This window comes from Bubalus bubalis, chromosome 12 (genome assembly GCF_019923935.1).
Source record: "Bubalus bubalis isolate 160015118507 breed Murrah chromosome 12, NDDB_SH_1, whole genome shotgun sequence".
Lineage (NCBI taxonomy): Eukaryota > Metazoa > Chordata > Mammalia > Artiodactyla > Bovidae > Bubalus > Bubalus bubalis.
This window is the reverse complement of record NC_059168.1, coordinates 67,392,688-67,416,073: the sequence shown is the minus strand read 5'-3', so window position 1 is coordinate 67,416,073 and position 23,386 is coordinate 67,392,688. Positions and strand designations below refer to the sequence as shown.

Below are 23,386 nucleotides of genomic sequence, written 5' to 3'. Positions count from 1 at the left end.
TGCCTTCAAGGGCTGTAAGAGAAGTGAAAGCAGAGTATTCTAGAAAGTTCCTACTGTGACAGAGAGTGTGGGGAAAGGCTTAGAGATGATGTCTGAGTGACTAATACGAAAAGGTTGGGGGGGTAGGTGTCTGCATTTTACAGGTAAGGAGATCCGTTTCAGGAACAGCCCCAGAGTCACACCCACTCACTGGACAGGCCAAGACAAATAGGCCTCCGGTGAAAGACAAACAAGACATGTGGGCTTTTTACCTTTTGTCCAGGACTTCATAAGATTGCAAATGTCTGAGTGCTAGAAGTGAAAAAAGCAGATCATCGCTTTTTTTTTTTTTTTTTTTAACGTGAAAGGTCCTTATTAGGGGGGAATAAAACCAAAGCCAGTGCTCAGAATAATGAAAAATTAGATTTGGGGGGAAAACCATCTTACTTTTGCCAGTATGCAGAAAATTGCCCAAGAAACTTTAAACATCTTTTCTCACCATGTCATCTATAGTTCAAGAGTAATGCTGATGTTAGTATGTTCGTGTACTTGGTTAGAACCCTGAGTTTTGTCCTCTGCTGCTCAGAGGCTGCTTTCTTTCTTCTTTCCTTCCTTCCTCAATATAAATTAGGTATCAGTGAGAAATGTCACTTACTGGTATTTAATTCCAATATATCCGCATATTATACTTTCCAAAAATGGTAAGTTGGTTTCACCTATAAAAATGGCTTTTTCTGCAGTGTTAATTGTACCAAAGCAAGTTATCTTGCCAAGACACTAAAATCCATTATTTTGTTTCATCTGTGCAGTTATAGATCATCTCAATTACAGGTCACCTAAAATCTGGCTTCTGTCCCTCAGTGAATATCTGTTTCATCTTTGCTTATCTCTATTCCTAATAGCCTAGAAGAATACAGATTAAGATATTATATACACACAATTGTCACTGCTTTTTCTTAAATGTCTTAGTTTTATTTTAATGGCACTTTATTTCTGAGGTAGAAAAGACATTGTTGACAGGCCTGTACTTAGGCAAGTAATAGAATTTGTGTGGTCTCACTCAGTCTCTGTAAGTTAAAGGAAGTATGAGCTCTTAATTCCTTTCTTTCTATAAGAGTCTGTGATTCATTATTTTGTGTCAAGTTAATGCTCTACTTTTAAAAGGTAGAGAGTTGTTGAAAGAGTTGTCTATAAAGACTTGTCTTGGAAGGAAACAGTGTGCATGTTATCACACATGAAGTTATCAGGTGTGACAAATCCGGTGGCTTCTAATGTCCTTTTGTTCTTTAGCCAAAAGACATCAGAAGTAATCCACCTGCAGGCTTAAGTGAATTTTATAAGATTTGACAGTTTAATAATGAGTACTGGGAGTGTCACACGCTGTAAGTTGGCAGACAGTAAATGATTGTTGAAGTTAAACCTAGGTGTGGTTTCATTGCTTCTCTTGGTGAGCTATAAACCATTTCTAAGTGCAAGTTCAAAAAAAAGGGGAGAGATTCAAAACTAAGCTCAGAAAGAGATACAAACACACAAAAACTCATATGTGTATGTTTATGGCAGCTTTAGTAGTAATAGTTGTTAGTCGCTCAGTTGTGTCCGACCCTTTACGACCCCACAGACTGTAGCCCGCCAGGCTCCTCTGTCCGTGGGATTCTCCAGGCAAGAATACTGGAGTGGATTGCCATTCCCTTCTCCAGGGGATCTTCCTGACCCAGGGATCAAATCCGAGTCTCCTGCCCTGAAGGCAGATTCTTTTCTGTCTGAGCTATAGGGATCCCTATGGCAGCTTTATTTTTAATAACTAAAAGCTGGAAATAACCAAAAGTCCATCAGCTGATGAATGAATCAACAAAATGAAGTGCATTCATACAGTGACACTCAGCAGTAAAACAAACTGCTGATATGTACCACAACATGGAGGAATCTCAAGTGCACCATGCTAAATGAAGGACATCAGAAAAGACCACACATTATGTAGGTGATGGTAGAAAAAGCAAAGCTACAAGGACGGAATGCAGATCAGTTGTTGCCAGGGCCTGGGGCTCAGAGGAAGGCATTGACCAGAGAGGGGCACACAGGTCCTTTTTGGGGTGATGGAAACCTTCTGCTTCATTATTTCAGTGGTGCTTGTGTGTACATTTGTCAAAATTCATCAAATTGTACTCTTAAAATTGGTAACTTGTATTCTTATTCAGTGTAAATTATACTGCAAATTTAAAAACAAACACATTTAAGGCAGCATCTTGAATGCCTTACAAAGTGACTAGTTCATTTGGGGAAATAATCATTTTTAAACTTTGAGAGCATGGTTTTAACAAGATACTAGCAGTTATTTGTTTTTATGCTGAACCTGTATATAATTTTGATCCCTCAAATGTTTGCAAAGGATATGGTAAATGATTGGCTTACTTGAATATCTCATTGCATTTTTGCTTTCTCTTTACTTCTCTGCCCAACCTAGAAAAACTAATTGAGGGACTCAAATCTCCTGACACTTCTCTTCTGCTCCCTGACCTCTTGCCTATGACAGATCCTTTTGGTAGCACTTCTGATGCTGTAATTGGTAAAGTCATTCTCTTTGTGTCTTCTGTTGTGCATAAGATGTGTGTCTGTTTCAAGAATGGCAACCCACTGGTTAACAGTTCCCTACTGAATAACCCTGCAGAGGAGTAGAAATGCTAAAAAGCCTCCTGGTGTTGAAGCATTGCCTTGTGCTGACCCAGAAGCCAGGGTTAGTTGATTTCCCTTGTTATCACTCCAAAGGAGTGTTTTCTCTGCCTCCCCGCGGCAGAAGGCAGTGCTATTATTTATGCCTTTCTTGAAACACTGAGATTTCTAGAGTGAATTTCTTATGAATGAAGGGGAATGTGGGAAAATTGACATTTCATTGCAAAAGCTTTGTGAAAGAAGTTGGTTTTGAGGTGGTCTTTGCTCGTAGCAGATTCTTCTTTAGAAGGCCTCCATATGTGCCAAGTGTCAATAACTGAGAAAACATTTGCCCCATGGTGAAGCACCAGGAGTAGAATCTTGATCTGGTGGCTTGATCTGCTTGCTTTTACATTTTCTTGTGCTGCAACCACAAGGCAGGCAAAACCCATAAAATATCTGGAGTCCCTGTACTCTGGGGGCATGAAGTCCCAGAACTCAGAAATGCCATGACCCTTCAGAGAGTCGCGCCTCCACCTGGGGGATGTCGCATGGTAAAGAGTACCTCCGGCTACATCATGGCACGGGACTCAGGATGGACCAGTTGCCTTTGCAAGACACAGAATATGTTTGCCCCTAAGTTTATCCCTTAAGAAAAGCACAGTTCCCAGAAGACATTAACGTGCCTTCAGCCTGTGTCTTCTGACATGTAAGAGGTCTGCTGGGGTGGCTCCCGTTCTGCATTTATTTATGAAAACTGAGAATCACCAAAATTAGCCACAATGGTTAACCACAGTAGTGCCTGCTTGGTCAGGGAAGCCCAGACACTCAAATCAAGAAAAAGAAAGCATCCTAACGTGCTTTCCATCTTGCCTGAGATGGGCATTTTAGAGAAGTGCAGAAGAAAGCCTTTGCAGAATCATCCCAAGAACCTTCTGATTCCTTTTCCTCACCCTTTCCTCTCCTCTCTTAATGCTCTGTCACAAAAGAAAAAGCTGACGTTGCTGTTGAGAGTCTGATACCAGGACTGGAGCCCCCGGTGCCTCAGCGCCTCCCATCTCAGACGGAATCTGTGACCTCGAACCGCACAGGTCAGTCAGGAGTCTCTACAGCTGCAGGGACTGGTCAGTGCCAGCAGCGCTGAGTCAGACGTTCCACCTGCAGCCAGTGGTCCTGGGCGTATTTGTTTCTCAGCCTGGTTAGTTCCTCCCACAGTGATGCTCTGCATCATTATAGCTCCAGCTTCTAGATGTTGAGGGATGTGTTTCCTCGGTAAAGAGTGGAGCACTTTTTGAGGCCGTGTTCTCTATAGAGTGATTCCTGAGCTTTCTTTGGTTTCAGTCTTAAGAATTTTTTCACTGATTCAGGTTCCGTCTACTTTCTTAATGAAAGAACTGTGCTGTAAGGATACCCTTAACTCCTCCAGGGTACTGAGCAGTCTTTCTCTCAACAGTATCTGTCATGTCCATGGGAACTCATGCTATGTATGTTAACATTCTGTTCCCAGCCCAGAGCTTTGATCATATCTAGATGATTTGTTATTAAATTTTAGGCAAAATTGAAATCTTCCCTAGTTTTGTCATTGCTTTTAACCCAGTTTCAAAGTTCACTCTTAGTAGTACTAATTCCTTAACTACAGTTCCTTAAATAGAGATTTGATAACCTTCATTTTGTCGAGTCCATAATTACCTTGATAAAAGTGTCCACTTTGCCAACTTGGAATAGAAACAATTAGAAGTCTGGGAAATATGAGAATAAACCCAACCAGGTTAAAAAAGAATTAAGATAGGAGACAATATAGTTCTTTTTCTTGTGCTTACTTGGCTGTTTTTTTCTAGAAAACTTTTGCAGAGAACAATTCATATGTTGAAATACTTGGAACTCTGAATTTTATCTTTCCTCTGTTCCTTAACTAAAAGCAAAGTCATGTGCTCAGAGGAGCAATTCAAATTTAAAAAGTACTAATAAGAGACAAGATAATTCTGTTTTGAATGGGCATCGGGTTGAGTTCTAGAAGGTGCTGTCTAATCATGTCATATTCTGCTAATAATAAGCCAGGGATAACCCACTTTTTGTCAGCATGGATACCTCATCCTATAATAAATGTTTTCAATGAGCTTTTAAGGAAGATTTAAGTGAAACTCTTTAGCTACAGAGTCCTTTTTCCCCAACAGCATTTGCTGAGAACTGAGTTGCCAAAGTTTTATTGGCATCCAAACCATTTACTTGCTTAACCAGTAACCTCCAAGCAAAAAATTCTTCCATAGTTACATATTACTGTTAAGAGAAGTTTAGAAATACATGTTTCTATAGATGAAAATCCAGAGTGCTTAATGTGTTTCTTTTAGTTTTCTTCCTTCCACCTTGGCTCATATGTATAATATAAATGCAATAACTCAAAAGCTAAGACCTAACCTGTGATATTGTTGTGTGTGCCATTTAATGCCGTCACTGACCTGGGATGCTGTTAATCTGGACTCAGATTCTCTCACCGGGGAAGATTCCCTGATTGATTGCTCTCTGCTTTCTAACCCCACTACTGACCTTCTGGAAGAGTTTGCCCCCATAGCCATCTCTGCTCCGGCCCATAAAGGTAAACACTTCCTCTTCTCGAGCCCACATGTATCCTTAGAGGAGAAGAGAATTTCCCTTAACGAAAGTCTTTGCTAGTGAAGTTTTCTAACCACCTTCTTGAGTGGAAAACTCGAGTTTGTACTCTTAGCCCCTGTGTTAAAGTTCCTTTCACTAAGAATATTTAATCAGGCTGGGATGGCAGATTGTGGAGGTGTGGCTTTCTCACAGTCACCTCTAATGCAGATATCCCATGGTTTCTCGTAAAGACACAGCTACATGCCTTTGTAGTCAGCTCAGGGAGATGACTGGCTGTCCACGAACTGGCTCTGATTAGATACTGGGTGGCCTTAGAACTTAAAACTGTTTCATTAGTCAGATTTTAAGTTTTTTGGTAGTGATTACTATAATAAAAAAGCACTGTTGCTCAAAAGTCAATCCTCAAAGATTGAACTCAGAAAAGGTTTGAATTTTAGTTAACCTTGGAGTCATGATTAATTACTATATTTCTCTTTCTAGTCTACTATTTTTATTTCTTTGTCTTGAGTTAATACTGGTTTGAACTTCTGCTGGACAGAAAAATAGCTTGAGTTGAGTTCTGTTCATTGAGTGGTTTGTGAGAGTGGCAGACACAGAACATGGGCATCCAGTAAACTTTCTGGGCTCAGACAGTGAAAGTGGTTTTCTAGAAGGAGCAAATACATATAAAAGGAACAGCTGTTAAGTCCTTTCTGAGGGAAATGTAGGAAGGAAGCCTCCCTGATATGACTGAAAAATAGTTAGCCTTTAGTTTGCAATGGTAATAGCTGAGTTTTTGTTTTTATCCTTGATAGCATTAAAATGACTGTGTTTTTATAGAACGTGTAGTGACAAGTTTCCTATTTAGCCAATTATGTCTGACAGGAGTGTGTCAGCTGTGATGCATAATTACAGAGAAGCATCACTTGCAAAACTGGTGCTCAGCTAGCACTTGCTTGTAGAATGGAGAAGAATTTCTAGCAAACTTCTGCCTTAAATCTCGGTGCATGTGATCTTGTGGCCCAGTATTCCTGGGACATCAGAGTTTGAAAGTCTGTTTTCCCAATCACAGGGCAGTGTGGCCTTTCAGAAGTATGTTGTTTTGTTTTGTCTGTGTATGGCAGGCTATGGTCCATAGGATCGCAAAGAGTCGGACACAACTGAAGTGACTTAGCAGTAGCACGTACAGTGGTTACTTCTTAAAGGGCAACTAATTATCCCCCGACTACCTCTGGTTTTGAGTTTTTCTAACATTGTTAGTCCAGCCTCTGTTAGCTCAATGAAGAAGGTAAATGACTAACTCCCGTGCCTTTATGAATTACTGATGTTGAAGAGATCTCTCACAATAACTATATTTAATGACCATATAAAGGTAGGGAGAACTCTTCCTATAACCCTTCTCCCTTCTCGTTTATAAAAGTCTTAACATGGCTAGCTCTAAAGCATTTTTTTTCTATTTCCTCAAGTTTTCCAGCTTTACTACTTTTATTTCAACTCAGGAGAATAAGCATTTTCATCTTTAAAAGCAACAGTGACTATGCAGTTGCTCTGATGTGTTCTCTCATTTGCTGATCTCTGCCTCTGTTGTTTCTGCTTGTGTACTTGCGTTCTGTATTAAGCTGCGGAAGATAGTAATCTCATCTCAGGTTTTGATGTCCCTGAGGGCTCGGACAAGGTGGCAGAAGATGAGTTTGACCCTATTCCTGTATTGATAACCAAAAACCCACAAGGTAAGAAAGAGAGGCTGGGGAAAAGAAAAGAGCTTGATATCGGCTCTCTTCAAAATAGTAATGTACCTAATGTAGAAAGGGGGGGAAGCATTAACATTTAATGAAAGAAATTGGGGGTTATAACAATCATTGTGGGCTGGACCAGTATAGATAGATGGAAGTACACATAAAGATACTAGTATAGGTATCTTAAAGCATGACTGTGGTATTTATTTAGAGAGAAGGAAAGTATTTAATAGTTTGACTAAAAGCTGGTTTTTACAAAGTATCAAGCTAAAAATAGTGATCTTCAGTAAATGGAAACCTGAAGATCTATATCAAAAAATGAACATTTTTTATCATAATTAAAACAATCTGTGATAAATACTCTTTCCAAAGAGATTAATAATGGTGCTTTGACACCATTTTGCATCTTTTAGACATTTATGGAGTATCCTTTTTTTCCTCTTTGTTATTTGAACATGCCATAAAGCACTGAATTGCCAAAAGACCATCTATGTATTCTTAAAGCATGTTTTTATTGCAGTAGTCTTAATAACTACTTCCTCCCCAAATCAAAAATTACTGATTTTTACTTTATCAGGGAAGTGAGTTGATATTATCTGGAAATTATGTACAGCCAGAAGTTCTCAGGCAAAATAGATACTCATTTGAAAATAGCATGCTCTTTGCAAGATCTCCTGCCTACAGTGTGGTGTGCACACAGTGCCTGAACTTTTGGTGGGAGGTGGTGGATAACTAATTTATATGTTTAAAAATTAACATGTAAGAGTTTTCAAAATGTAAATTGTTGCTTCTCCAGGATTTTTTTGTTTTGATTTGTTTTTTTTTTTCCTTTGCTTATTCTGCACATCTAAACCTTAACCCTCTGTGTTTTGTACTGAATTCCTATCTCTCCACTTCCAGGTGGGCACTCTAGAAACAGCAGTGGGAGCTCTGAGTCCAGTCTTCCCAACCTAGCCAGGTCTTTGCTGCTGGTGGATCAGCTCATAGACCTGTAGCCGTGACCCAGTAGCAGATGCAGTTCTGTAACCTTCATACCGTAATATACATTTTCATTATGGAGTTATAAGAAAATGATTTTTTTTTTTAATCTGCAAATAAGGGGCCCTCTAGCCCTGATCTTCTATCCCTTGCCTTCTCCCATAGAAATGATAAGGAAAGAAAATCACTTTGGCCCTCCAGATACTCGTTGGCCAGTTCCTCCCTGTTAGTTTGCTGTGTTTTCTCATTACCCGTCTTCAATAGCATTATCTTACATCAAGCGCTAGATGCCATGAGCTTCACCTCCGCTGGAGTCGACTCCACCACAAGCTTAACTGTAACTGAAACTAGTGAATTGACACCTTTGTCTCATTCTTGCTAGGAATGGCCTCCCAAATCGATCCTCCCAACCCCATCTCCTCTGGCCAGATGCTGATGAATGTGTTTCTCTGTTTTTGCTTTTCTATCCTGCTGCATTATCCTGAGGACATGGCTTCTTCAGTTGGTCTTGACTCTAGGCAGTAACCTAGAGATGGGTGTGTGGTTTAAGAGAGGGTAAAACTGACTGATGGTTTATGTCCGGAAAGAGAAATTGAGCCCAGCTCTAGCCAACCAACTCTGACCTTGTTTGATCATAGACTTAGCCAAGAGATTTTACACCCCATGCAACCTGACCAGCATCCTTCCAGCATTCTGGCTTCCATTGAACCGTGATTTCTCAGATCTGGAGACGTGACCGCAAGTACTTGAGATCCTTGGATAAAATGTGTACATTATATAAATTCCAAGTATTGCCATTCCTTTTAGTGTTTAACTATCCCAAGCCGGGATCTCAGAATTAGACCAAAACAAGACAATATGGTAATATGATACCTTTTATTAGAAGACTTTTCACTGGGGGGTGGATGAGGGAAGGGAAGGAATTGTAGCAGAAACAGATGTATTTTTCTTGTGATTTTTATTTTGAATCAAATATTGTAAATTGTGTATAAATGAAGACACTGAATAGTTCTGTTTCCACTTGGCGTTTCAAGTCCGATATCAGGTGTCTGTACAGGGTTTTGATCTCTTTCCCTTGTATAACTAACTACACGGCAGCCCTACAGTGTAACATATGGAATCATTTTGAATAGACTTGTGTGTTGCTCTAAGCTTTCAGCAGGTCCTCTGTCTTTGTAGAATAAGCATGTTGTTTATTTTCAGATAATCAGAAATAAGTATGCAGACACACCAGGCACAATTTGACTCTGGCTACTTACCTTTCTTTCTCTGATGTTTGAACTGAAGGCTACAGCCAGTGAAATATGTTCAGTTGGTTTTCCTTGGCTTCTTAGATTAAAAAACAAAGCAGTTTCTCACTAACCTTAGAATATTGTTCATAAAATAAATAAAGGCCCCTGCACTGATGCGACAACATGCCTCATGGTCACCCTCTGTACATGTCCTTCCTCACTAAAGTATATTTTTTTCCTTACATGCAAAGCAGTTGTATCAAATCACCCTTTGATAAGAGGTGGGCACAGAGAGCCCCATTTGGTTCTCTTCCTAGAGTGCCATTTCCATGGTCAAAAGGGAACCTCTTAGCTGATCAGATTGTACCAATAAAATTCCAGGTCCATTTGCTTGTTTCCCTGTCTAGTACTCTTGTTTCTGCTTCCTCATGTTTGCACTTTAAGGGGAAAAAAGAAAGCTGAACAGCAACAACAGCCCGCAACACACTGTACTTTAGAGGTCAAGCTTTGACCCCAGAGGTCAAGCTTCAAAAGCCTTTGAAAGGCAGCAGAGGAAAAGTCAGAACTTTTCAGTTTTCCTTCTGACTTTAAGTATTTCCGTGCCAGCTGAAACTAGATGCATGACGTACAGGCCTCTGTTAGGATAATGAATCATTCCCAGAATTGAGGGAGGTACAACCTTCCTACTGAGAGTTAAAAAAGATATGCTTGAAAAGCTCTCCTTGATTGGACAGTGAAAATGGGACTTGGTTTGCCCTTTTATGGACAGGATTATTACTGAAGATCAAAATGGCGTTCTTTTTCCCAGACATAGAAAGAATATGTAAACTAATGAAGGAGATGGTTTATTTTTAAATAAGAATAATGTTTTATGCCTGTGTTTTCCAATCTGATTTTTTTCCATACATACATGTTAGAAATACAGTGAAATATCTAGCTTCCTAATGTAATTGAAGCCACGAAGAGTACAGTTTAGAAATTAGCTGTCTCTCAATTGTCCTTTTCATGTATTACCCATAATTACATTGAGATATATTATCTAGTCATCTGGCTCAGTAAAGCTTAATAGAGAATGTTAATAAAAATGAACAGACTAGAAACCAGAGAGACTGGGTGGAGGAAGGAAGCCTGAGGGGGATAATGACATGAAATTATCTTGAGTTTGTTCTTTAGGAGTAAGTCTTCAAAGGATAGGACTATTTTCTGTTAAAGAAAACATGTGAGTGACTCAATAAATGGAGCCTCCTTTCGTTTATAGCACCATTCCTGAGCTAAAAGGGTTTATTTGAGATGAGCATAGTATGCTAATATTTGATAGAATTTTGAAACTGTAGACTGAGCTATAAGAGGGACCTTAGAGATTATTCTAGTTCATCCACTTCATTTCATAGATGTGGGTGGTGGGAGAAGAGATCCGGGCAGGAGAGGCCCCCTGGGAGCTCCTCCTGACCTTTGCCAGTCCCTGGCCAAGTGGCCTTCAGCAGGAGCTTCACTTCTTAGAACTGCTCCTTACTACAGTGATGACTTTGAACCAGATGGTTTTTAAGATGATAGAATTCCAGGGTTCTCAGTGTTTATTATGATGCTTTAGGAGGACTATGAAGGATTTAGATAATCCCGATGTCCTTCAGTTATCTTCCGTAGCTCTTACTATTACTATAGTAGTATTTATATTTTAGAGAATTACAATAGGCTTTCGCTAACCTGGGTTGCTTCTTGGTTACCTGAAGAGACGCCTAAGTCATCACAGAATGTTGGACATAGATTTTCCTTTTTTTAATATTACACACATGCATCTACCTATTCCAACAGCATCAGATTTCAATTATTGTAAACTGTGTCATCAAGGATCTGCTACTTTAAAATGGGCAAATACTGTAAGCATATATTCCAACTGTGCAAAATAGTAACTAAACCAGAAAACATCACAAATTGGATTTTTCTTTTCCCCTTTACAGCATTCAGATAACTAGATCACCAAATTCAAGTCCCAGTGAAAACAGAGGCCTCAGAGGAGATAAGGTTTAAATGGACACTTGTGAATATGATTATAGTTAGTGATTTCTTTAGCAGACATATCAAAATTGTGACATCTAATTGAGTGTTCCCTTCAAAGGCATCTAGTTTTACTTGGGAAAATAATACTTATTTTAATGATGCTGCCACCATTTATGTTAAAAGTATAAGAAAATCAGTTGTATTATTATCTAATTAGTATCTCTTTCAGCATCTGAACCTATGCTCTTACCCTTTTTTCACCACTCTTGGTTCTAAGTAACATTTGATGTTTCCAAAAAAGCAAAACCACTCCCCTACACTGAAGAGTAGTTACAATGGAAGATAGTCAGAAGAATAATCCACTGAAAATTCCCAGAGAAGACCTTATAATGGACTGTGACAACAATCAGTCTTAATTTCTTTAATATTCTGAATAAAGGAACTTGTGTGATTTTGCCTGTCTTTAGTATGGCTTAGAAAATTGAAAAATATGGGTTTTATAATACCTCTGAAAGAGATTGTCAGTTTGTTTAATGTCATTGGATACTGGACTTGCCTCTTCCCAAGTGAGAATTATGGAACTTGGATTGCTAATAATTATAGGGGAACAAACCCAGAAAAGAACTTGTTTTTCTCAAGATGAACTATGAGTGTTGTTTCTAATCTTTTTGGGGAGCTCCCCTGACAAATGATTCAAACCAACACAGCTTTCCCCCCAGGTCTGGAACAGTTCTGCCTTCAGCAGTGCTGGGGGAAGGAAGGGACTTGTGGGGTTGACCTCAGCCCAGCGGTATGGAAGCCTATGAAGTCAGCTGACAAGATACACCCTGTAGATACCTTGGGCCAAAACAAAGTCTCCCATGCTGATGTTTAGCTGTAGTTCCAGGAGTCTAACTTTCTCAGTCTATAAGATTCAGAATTCTGTAGCCATGCACTTAAAGTTTGGAGATAAAATGACAGGATTGCCCCCAAAGTATTGAATTCAGCTAATCAGAGGCTGCCAGATAAAGAAATTGTTAGATGGATATTTAACATGGTACCTTTACTGAAACACTCCAGATATTACAAAGCTATCTTTTACTCCTCTCAAGAGACTGTAGTTTTACCAACACAAAGTTAGCCTTTTCCTTTTCCCCACTAGTAATGCTCCTGGAGCTGGATGTGCTTGGATTTCTTGAGTCAGAATGAATCCCAGATGGCCTCCATTTCAAGGAACTGTAACATGATACTATTTTGTTTCTCTTGGGTTTCCTTTCATGATGATCAGGGAGAGAGGTTCTGGGTCAGAGCTGATCTATGCAGAATTACAAAGTGGTGGTGTTGCTAGAATGGAAGGTGTCTCCTTGGTTCCCACTCTGATGTAGTGGCCTCAGTTCACTCCTTCCCTGGGAGTCTCCTCTGCCCTGTTGCACACCCACCTCGTTAAGTATAGGTGTATTTACCATAGACCTTTTTCCTGTCCTCCCCAAGAAGACAAAGCAAACAGAGGTACATGAAGCTATCTTATACAGTAAAAAATGTGAAATTTGAACATTGCTACGCAAGTATTGTATAAAAAAAACAGTCTGTAAACAAATTTCTTATGTAAACATATAGAAAAATAAAGACTTTTATCTGTTCAATGGGGAGCATGATGTTCAGAGCTATAAATAACCTACAATAGCTGCTCTTTTCTTGATCTGAAAAGCCACTTTTACAAAAAGGATTTAAACACATTGTTGAGTGACAATAAGCACCTGTGCACGAGTACCGTGCAAACACATCTGAGAGACGTGCCGAGGACGTTTTAATGAGTCCTGGCTACCCTGGCTTCACCTGTGGTCATGGAGATGAAAACCCCTGTGAGCCTGCATTTGATACGACCAGACGTGGAGTTGTTAAAGGGAGCACATATTTGCAGCTGCCCTCCTTGAATTTAATCTTCGATGTACCCAGGCCAATTTAATTAAACATTTTGTGTTGGCAACAGCAGTTTTATGCCCAAGGAGAAATCTCTCTCATTTAATTGCCCCATTGGCTTGAGAGACACAGCATCGCTAGCCAGTGTTGGCTCCCAGGCATGGGTTTTAGTGCAACACCACAGCATATGGTAGAGCCAAATGCTTGATCTTACTGTCTAAGCAAAAGGTCATGGAAATTATGCATTTGAAGTACATCTCCTGATTCCCTGATTCAACTCTGAAAGAGTGTGGATTTCATTTGGTGCTGCATTTCTGAAGTTCTTGGGAAGGGATGTATTTTGCTTTCTATTTGCTAATTAACTGAGAAGGTTTTCCAATACTCCCAAGTCTTAATTTCCAGTTTGGGGCAAGAAGTATGTCTCTGGTGCTTCTTCTAATTGTTATTTCACTTTATAGTATGGGAGAAAGTGAAATTCTGGTCACCTATGATATATGGCACTCAGGAAGATCCAGCCTGAAATTTTAGTCTTCAGAGTTCGATTTTTCTTTTTTAAGGGAACATTGGCCTTCACTGTGTCCATCAGATAAAATTTCCAGGGGTAACCTATTCTAAATCATTCAGCACTTTGAGTTGCTTGGGAAATTAAAGGGGGATTGGTGAGAGTCTTTGCAAAATCATCAGATACTTGTGAGTATGTCTTTCCTTCAAAGCATATAAGCTCTTTACTGAAATTGATGTAGTTTGGAGCCTCAAAATAGACTAAAATGGAGTTATCCCTAGTGGAAGCATTGGAACGGTGTGCTTGACCTTAACCTCTCACATAGTCCCTACATCAAAGCAAGAAAAAGAAGTGTGTTTTGACTTCTTGCTTAATTTAATGTGCTAAACCAAAAAAGAGAGAGAGAGACATGACTTAATTTGAGAGAATTAGAACAAAATGCCCCACCTTAAACTTCATGATAAGGAAGATCCTTATGCTTGATAAGGGAGACCCTGACTCTGTGAGGTCAGATCCTGGGGTTTAGCCCAGCCACCCCGCCCCATCACCCCACACCCCAAGAACAACTGGCTAGCTTTTTGAGTTTTATGATCACAGGATGTCTGCTACGCATAGCCATTGGTTCGAAAAGGAAATGGGCCAAGACACTGAGGTTAAGTTAGTGTAAATCTTTCATCGCTCACAGGCAGACGGCTTCCAACATGTTTTTCCGACAGTACAAGGCTATCTTCACATATAAGGACTATTCACCCTGAAAACATATGTTTTCCCTTCCTACAATAATACATTCATATTAAGGGGGAAAAAAAAAATGAAACCCTCTAACCGCCAACAAGATTTAATGTCTGTCTGCTGTTTACAGTTATTTAGAATTCCTCCTCCTCTTGACTGCTTTGTTTCTTGTGCTGCCACTACCAAAATTCCCTGCAGGGATGTGGATGTCTGCGCACCCTATACCCACCGCTTGTCTCTGGTCTCCAGAATGCCGGGCTTGGAGAGTTGTAAAGGGCAGTTGCTCTGAGCCTTGGTCATACTGCACCTCCTCTAAAAAGAATGGAAAGGTTAACAGATTGGGCCTTTTCAGGAGAATCCTTTAAATGTACTTCTCCAATCCTATAGAGCAGATTCATGCTCAGAGATCAAATAGGTCTGGTCTTGTTTTGAAGAACTGGATACTAGTTCTCCTGTCAAACTTAATGTTATAGTATTTTTATGTCTATGTACATTTTTAAAAAGTTGTTGCAAACTTTAGTTATGATTTTCCTATTATTCACTATGAAAGTCATAGGAATATGCTCAGAGTTGGCAGATTTACAGTCGACCAAGAACTCGCTTTTTAACATAAATAGTTTATATAGGCTAGGAATGCCCTTCCAGCCTCTCCAACTCTGGATATGGGCACCCCTACTTGGTACCTTCCAGCTCTCAAAATGTCATCTAATTCTGCAGGCATCCAAGATGCCCACGTTCTATAGGTAACTGCTTTTTGGAGGTCTGTGCTTACAATTGGAGAAGGCAATGGCACCCCACTCCAGTACTGTTGCCCGGAAAATCCCATGGGTGGAGGAGCCTGGTGGGCTGCAGTCCATGGGGTCGCTAAGAGTCAGACACGACTGAGCGACTTCACTTTCACTTTGCACTTTCATGCATTGGAGAAGGAAATGGCAACCCACTCCAGTGTTCTTGCCTGGAGAATCCCAGGGATGGAGAAGCCTGGTGGGCTGCAGTCCATGGGGTCGCACAGAGTAAGACACGACTGAAGCGACTTGGCAGTGCTTACAATTTGATTTGACTGCATTCCATTAAAATTTCCCCCAAATACTAGCTCCAGTCAAATTAGTGCTCATTTTCATTGTTGGTCCATATGGTGGCCAGAGTTGATCATTGGCTTGACTAAATGTGTCAGTTCTTTCCTAAGAGATAGGTTGCTCTCCCACAGAACTGCATCAGCACTTAGGGTTGTTTTCGGAGATGAGAAGCCATGCCTTAGTTTTGAGAACTAAAAACTTCGTACAACTGATACTGTGTTAGAAAGTGGTTCAAGGAGTTTGGAAGGGGTGGTTCCTACCACTTTGCTTAGCAGATCTAAATTTGGAAAACTTCCCTGCCCTACTGCATTTTGAATTTCCTCCCAGATACCATCATCTGGGGATCACTGTGACAGATCTAATATCAGTATGCTTGCTTGAGAGGTCAGAGTTATGTCCCTCCACATATATTTCAAGGGAGAAGGTATTCCATTTATTTCCTGTTCCCTGACTAACGCTTTCCTATCACCGTGTAGGTGCACATATTAAAGTTACAGTGCAAGGGAACATTTATCCTCTTCAAAAACTATTCAGAAAGTCTTTTGGCACCAGTACAGTTTAACTTAAAGAGTTTCTAAATTGGAATTTACCAAATATATTCACAGTTTTAGAAAGAGAAGGGGGGTGGGGGGTGTGTGGGCACTTTTGTTTCCAAAAACAATACTTAAGGTCAGAACTGTTTAAAAAGAAGCACTAAAATAAAAAATAAGCACTGCTAAAAAAAAATTACAGGATTCAGAGAAACAGTATTTTTGTACAGTATGTCCTAAAATGTTCAGATCACTCTCTACATCACTTTACAATGTAATGTCTCTAACTCGTTTCCCAATAAATTGATTTTGATGCTGCTTCTGCTGTGTTCTGTGTGCTTAATTCAAGCAGAAACTTTAGCAGGGAAAATTGTTAGCAGATGTTATCTACTAGCTAATGGTTTGCATAGAAGGGGAGAGGGTAATGTGGGGAGAGGATGATTGAATTACTTCTGTACAGAGGTTCTGAATCATCTATAGAATCCAAATCATGGTACCTGTAGTTTTTTCCCCTGGTGGGTTGGGAAACCCATGATGACATGATACCTCTGCCCCCAGTCACCCTTTTCTCTGGATTCTTCTTGCTTAGTTACATATGCCTTTTTCCTGCCCTCTTGCTAACATGTGCCCAATGACATACTTCTAACCTGCTAATATTTTTGGAAGGTAAGCTCTCTTGCATTCTGATAATTGTCTGTTTGATCTTGAAAGCCAGAGCACCCTGAGGCACCTCTACCTAGATAGAAATCAATTAGCATATTAGCGTTTGCAAATACTTCTGTAATTACCTGTGCATTTTCCTCCTTTTGCTTAAAGAAGCTTATGGATACATTTAAGCAGAGGAGATCTTTGCTAACTTGGAAGACTGAAAACAAAATTCCAGGGCAACTCCAGCTGAAGGTGATCTGTTAAATGTGATATTATGTCTCCCCTTTGAAAAGTGCCTTCAGCATTCATATTTGGGGCACTCTTATACTCTTTGAGTAGTGCTTATGATGTCAATCATCAAGTAATTGTGTATTTATCAAGCAGCCATGTTCTGCTGCTTTTTTTGGAGGGGGGAGGTGCAGTTTTCAGTCACAGGCAGTGGGGAGCAGGTGACCACACATCAGATCTGAACTGAGTTTGTCCCCAGACAGTATCTCTGCATCAGCCAGAACGGTCACAGTAGATGTGGAGATGAGGGACTGGGTTTTTCATTCCATCCAGAGCCAGTCAGGTAGAGCAGGTGTCAGTGCCTGGCCCCACGCGTGCAGGAGCATTGCATAGTTAACGCTGAATGTCTGTGTGCCTAACACCTTCATCTCCTTTCCTCCACATTGTTCCTTGTGTTCCGAAATGTGAGACCTTGATTGGTTGTGTTCCAATTTGTGTGCCGTTTCCTTGCCTGACTTTTCTTGTTCTGTTTTTCCTTTTTCCATTTTCAACATCCATTATTTGGTCCCACAATGTTCCTGCCGCGGGTTGACCATTGAGTGTTCCAAAGAGCGTTGAATGGACCAGTGCATTAATTCTGCATTTTGTGCTTTTCTAGGTCTCCAGAGAGAGCCCATTTCCTCTCCTGTAATAACTGTAGAGCACTTTAAAGAATCGACGGGTGTTAAAGGCCTTCCCCTATACCCGGACCCCTCCCGGGTACCTGGCACGAAAACGCAGAACAGTTTGGAATCTGACTACTTGGCCCGAGATGGCCCTTCCAGCAACAGCTCGTTCCACAGCAGCGAAGAGGAGGGGACCGACCTCGAGGGGGACATGCTGGACTGCAGTGGCTCTCGCCCTCTGCTTTTGGAGTCAGAAGAAGAGGATGAGAGCTGCAAGCCTCCGCAGGGGAAGATAGGAGGAGCTACTCCCTTCACTCAGCCGGAGGTCACTCCTGCACAGGCCAAGGCCTCTCAAGGTGGGAGGAAGAACCAATTCGGAGCCCTCACTCAGCCAATTGCAGATGGACTCGGTGAGCCAGATGTGTTTGCCACTGCCCCCTTCCGGAGCTCAAGGATTCCCGCTGATGACATTTTTGCCAAAGCCCCCTTTGTCTCCAAGGGCAACGTGGCCCCTTCGCAGCCAGAGGAGACGGATGTGTTCTTGAGAGCTCCCTTTACCAAGAAGAAAGGCATGGAGGAGTCAACAGTTGCCCAGAGCCCCGCCCAGGAGCAGCCCGGTCTCCTCAGTCAGACCGATGACATCCCTCTGCTCCCGGGCCTCGATCGAGCCGTGTACCCGTCTGCCCGAGCTCAGTATTCCATGGCTGGCTTTGCCCAGCCGTCTAACCTCCTCTCCCATCCTGTACAAGCAGCAGACCATCTTGACAGTATCTCTTCCAGGGGCTCCTCCCTGGAATCTGGGGCCCATCCTAATGACAGAAACAAAGGACCTCAGCCCCAGAAAGAAGCTGTCTCAGGCCCCGTGGCAGGCAAACCATTCCGCCCCCAGTCTTTATCCAAATATTCCCGTCACTATAGCCCGGAAGATGAGCCGAATCCAGAAGCCCAGCCCATCGCTGCCTACAAAATTGTTTCGCAAACCAATAAGCAAACGATAGCTGGCTCCGTTTCCATCACATCCCTTGCCTCCAGGACTACGGAGCTGCCAGCTGCTGATCCTTTTGCTTTAGCACCCTTTCCTTCGAAATCAGGCAAACAGAAACCTTAGGAGCCATGCCTGAGCCTCAGGCCTCTGTCTCTACCCTACCCTCAATACCCACCACATCACTCCTAGCTGAGCCTTCCTGAGAAGATTATATCAATTACTCTCTTTCAGTTCCATGAGTCAGAGCAGAACTTCTTGAGTCAACAAACTCAGTCGAGGTGATACTTAGTTGAAACTCCTTTAAGTATGCTCATTGCTTTTGTTTATATTGATTTCTGGACTTTCGGTGAGCGTGTCCATCTTCACCTCCACCCAGAATTCTGCTTTCTCTTGTGTGCCTAGAAACTGTTTTAATCTCAAACTACTTGTCAGTAAATCCAGAAATAACTTCCCAAAGGGGCCATGCTATTGCTACTTTGATTTCTGTAGTTCCTGTTCTGAGTCATGTCTAATGAGGGATTAAGATGAGTTCCTCCCAGACTTGGTTTCATACTCGTGAAAAGGGTAAATTTCAGGAAGGAAACACAAGATAAAAATTCTACTCATCAAAAGGAAGTGTGATCCCGAAGATACTAATCATTCCTCTAAAACCAGCAACTCTAGAAAGCTTCTCTGGATATGAGTCTGTGTAGGCCACCCTGGTCCTCATGCATGAGTGTCAGTGGGTGTGTAACGTGTGTTAGATCCTTTGCTTTGTAGAAGTGCAAACAGATGAGATTTCTGTGCTGGTGTCTGATAACGTGGAGCCTTCTCCCATGGGCACACTTTAAAAATTCATGTGAGTGCACAGCTGTGTGTGTACACATCTGTTTGCACAGGAAACGTTCTTCCTTTAGGTAAATCCTGTCCCACCTTGCGTACCTCCACAATCACTCGTTTGCTGGTATATGTTCTCCTAACCTAACTTCCTTGAACCCTGTTTTTATTGCCTTCTTTTCTCATGGCAAAATTTAATTTATTGGAATGAGTAGGAAAATCCTGCTGGAATGGAATTTTCCAAGTAGATTGTTTTTTCCTTTAGAATTTGCTATTAACAAATTTATTTACAAAGTCTTGAAAAATTAACTATCCTTATACAGTTTCCCCTGAGAACAATAGAAAAGAACACCTTGTTACAGTTACAACCACTGGGTTTGGGGTCTAAGTGATTTTAAAAAGTAATCAAGTAATTTTAAAAATCTTAGGTCTGAGCACTCCATGCTGTCATTACAAAATTAATTGATCATGAGAGTAGGCTACAAACCAGATTTGCTTTTTATTTTTCCACATCCTTGTCACCTTCGTCTGCCCCTTGAGGAAGTAGAAACCTGAGACGTAAATAAGTTTGGGAGAATGGAAAAGAGCTGAACCAGTCAGCCACAAGAACCTTTCCATTCTTTGTCTCCTCGGATGGTGAAGCAGGTCAGATAGGTGCTTGACTTAAGTTTTTGAAATGTCTTCTATTTCTGGAAAGCTCTAAGTTATTCTTGACTCTTCTCATGCCCTTTATTATTATTAGTGCCTTAAGTTGAAACTTACATCTCAGTGGGAAGATTTCTGCTGAAGAATTTCATGTTTCAACTTGAAAGTTCCCTGTGACTCCTAGTAAATGTTCATGATTTCTTCATTAGCTGGAGAAGTTAGAAGAGTTGCTCACCAACCAAGATTAATGATTTAAGAATTATGAGAAATTCATCCAAGAATCAAGCCTGAATGCCAGACTCAATTGCCATTGACTAAATGTCGTATTTTTAAATTTGAAATTCTGGGATCTTGACAGTAAAATATAAACAGATACTTCTCAAGACTTGTTCTAGTTTAGTCTCCACCTATTTCAGCTGTCCAAGTTAAAAGGTAAATAATTGGCAGTGGATCAGGGCTCCTAGCAGTGGTTTTTCCAACTGAGGCTTCAGCAGTGCTGGCCCTTTACTTTTGAGGATGTTAAATGTTCACTGGGCTTTTCTCCCAATGATCATTTCTGAATTTTCTGTGTAACAGTGGATGTTGAATTATCTTTCTAATTGATTGATTTTGGCTAATGAGTATGAAAATTTGCACCCCAAATTCTTACCTTGGTCATTATCAGTACATGAGCCTGCATGAGCAGGAGTGAAAGTTCAGTTCAATTGCTCAGTCATGTCCAACTCTTTGTGATCCCATGGACTGCAGCACGCCAGGCCTCCCTGGCCATCACCAACTCCCGGAGTTTACTCAAACTCATGTCCATTGAGTCGGTGATGACATCCAACCATCTCATCCTCTGTCATCCCCTTCTCCCGCCTTCAATCTTTCCCAGCATCAGGGGCTTTTCAAATGAGACAGCTCTTTGCATCAGATGGCCAAAGTTTTGGAGTTTCAGCTTCTACATCAGTCCTTCCAATGAATATTCAGGACTGACTTCCTTTAGGATGGACTGGTTAGTTGTCAAAGGGATTCTCAAGAGTCTTCTCCAGCACCACATTCAAAAGTATCAATTCTTTGGTGCTCTGCTTTCTTTATAGTCCAACTCTCACATCCATACATGACTACTGGAAAAACCATAGCTTTGACTAGACGGACCTTTGTTGGGAAAGCAATGTCTCTGCTTTTTAATATGCTGTCTAGGTTGGTCATAACTTTTCTTCCAAGGAGCAAGCATCTTTTAATTTCATGGCTGCAGTCACCATCTGCAGTGATTTTGGAGCCCCCAAAAATAAAGCCTCTCACTGTTTCCATTGTTTCTTCATCTATTTGCCATGAAGTGATGGAGCCAAGTGACATGATCTTAGTTTTCTGACTGTTGAATTTTAAGCCAACTTTTTCACTCTTCTCTTTCATCAAGAGGCTCTTTAATTCTTCTTTGTTTTCTGCCATAAGTGTGGTGTCATCTGCATATCTGAGATTATTGATATTTCTCCCAGCAGTCTTGATTCCAGCTTGTGCTTCATCCAGTCCAGCATTTCTCATGATGTACTCTGAATATAAGTTAAATAAGCAGGGTGACAATATACAGCCTTGATGTACTCCTTTTCCTATTTGGAACCAGTCTTATTGTTGCATGTCCAGCTCTAACTGTTGCTTCTTGGCCTGCATACAGATTTCTCAGGAGGCAGGTCAGATGGTCTGGTATTCTCATCTCTTTCAGAATTTTCCACAGTTTATTGTGATCCACACAGTCAAAGGCTTTGGCATAGTCAATAAAGCAGAAATAGATGTTTTTCTGGAACACTCTCACTTTTTCAGTGATCCAGTGGATGTTGGCAATTTGATCTCTGGTTCCTCTGCCTTTTCTAAATCCAGCTTGAACATCTGGAATTTCACATTTCACTTAATGTTGAAGCCTGGCTTGGAGAATTTTGAGCATTACTTTGCTAGCATGTGAGATGAGTGCCATTGTGGGTAGTTTGAGCATTCTTTGGCATTGCCTTTCTTTAGGATTGGAATGAAAATTGACCTTTTCCAGTCCTGTGGCCACTGCTGAATTTTCCAAATTTGCTGGCATACTGAGTATAGCACTTTAACAGCACCATCTTTTAGGATTTGAAATAGCTTAACTGAAATTCCATCACCTCCACTAGATTTGTTCAGAGTGATGCTTCCTAAGGTCCAGTTGACTTCGTATTCCAGGATGTCTGACTCTAGGTGAGTGATCACACCATTGTGATTATCTGGGTCGTGAAGATCTTTTTTGTGTAGTTCTTCTGTGTATTCTTGTCACCTCTTCTTAATATCTTCTGTTAGGTCCATACCATTTCTGTCCTTTATCGAGCCCATCTTTGCATGAAATGTTCCCTTGGTATCTCTAATTTTCTTGAAGAGATCTCAGGTCTTTCCCATTCTATTGTTTTCCTCTATTTCTTTACATTGATCACTGAGGAAGGCTTTCTTACCTCTCCTTGCTATTCTTTGGAACTCTGCATTCAAATGGGTATATCTTTCCTTGTCTTCTTTGCCTTTGGCTTCTCTTCTTTTCTCAGCTATTTGTAAGGCCTCCTCAGACAACTATTTTGCCCTTTTGCATTTCTTTTTCTTGGAGATGGTCTTGATCACCGCCTCCTGTACAATGTCACAAACCTCCATCCATAGTTCTTCAGGCACTCTATCAGATCTAATCCCTTGAATCTATTTCTCATTTCCACTGTATAATCGTAAGGGATTTTATTTAGGTCATACCCAAATAGTCTAGTGGTTTTTCCTACTTTCTTCAATTTAAGTCCAAATTTGGCAATAAGGAGTTCATCTGAGCCACAGTCAGCTCCGGGTCTTGTTTTTGCTGATTGTATAGAGTTTCTCCATCTTTGGCTGCAAAGAATATAATCTATCTGATTTCAGTATTGACTGTCTGGTGATGTCCATGTATAGAGTCTTCTCTTGTGTTGTTGGAAGAGGGCGTTTGCTATGACCAGTGCGTTCTCTTGGCAAAACTCTATTAGCCTTTGCCCTGCTTCATTCTGTACTCCAAGGCCAAATTTTCCTGTTACTCCAGGTATTTCTTGACTTCCTACTTTTGCATTCCAATCCCCTATAATGAAAAGAACATCTTTTTTTTTGGTTTTAGTCCTAGAAGGTCTTGTAGTTCTTCATAGAACCGTTCAACTTCAGCTTCTTTAGCATTTCTGGTCGGGGCATAGACTTGGATTACCGTGATATTGAATGGTTTGCCTTGGAAACGAACAGAGATCATTCTGTCATTTTTGAGATTGCGTCCAAGTACTGCATTTCGGACTCTTTTGTTGACTATAATGGCTACTTCATTTCTTCTAAGGGATTCTTGCCTTCAGTAGTAGATATAATGGTTACTTGAGTTAAATTCACCCATTCAAGTCCATTTTAGTTTGCTGATTTGTAAAATGTCGATGTTCACTCTTGCCATCTCCTGTTTGACCGCTTCCAATTTGCCTTGATTCATGGACCTAACATTCCAGGTTCCTATGCAATATTGCTC

General features: G+C 40.8%; 1 protein-coding gene across 20 annotated transcripts in view; it reads left to right on the top strand.

The window, feature by feature from the left end:
* AAK1 (AP2 associated kinase 1) overlaps window positions 1–20,559 on the top strand; it is a 165,965-nt gene extending 145,406 nt beyond the window's left edge. For 4 of the 20 annotated variants that reach the window (XM_045162274.1, XM_045162271.1, XM_045162272.1 and 1 more), the window contains 5 exons: window positions 2,441–2,542; window positions 3,615–3,716; window positions 5,108–5,218; window positions 6,834–6,944; window positions 17,432–20,559. In XM_045162274.1, the coding sequence (XP_045018209.1) occupies window positions 2,441–2,542; window positions 3,615–3,716; window positions 5,108–5,218; window positions 6,834–6,944; window positions 17,432–18,546 (1,541 nt within the window). In that variant the 3' untranslated portion in view covers window positions 18,547–20,559. Of the gene's footprint in view, window positions 1–2,440; window positions 2,543–3,614; window positions 3,717–5,107; window positions 5,219–6,833; window positions 6,945–7,850; window positions 12,781–17,431 lie in introns of those variants that run through there. The other 16 variants (XM_045162284.1, XM_045162287.1, XM_045162286.1 and 13 more) reach the window with 9 other exon arrangements.
* The last annotated feature ends 2,827 nt before the right edge of the window (window positions 20,560–23,386 follow it).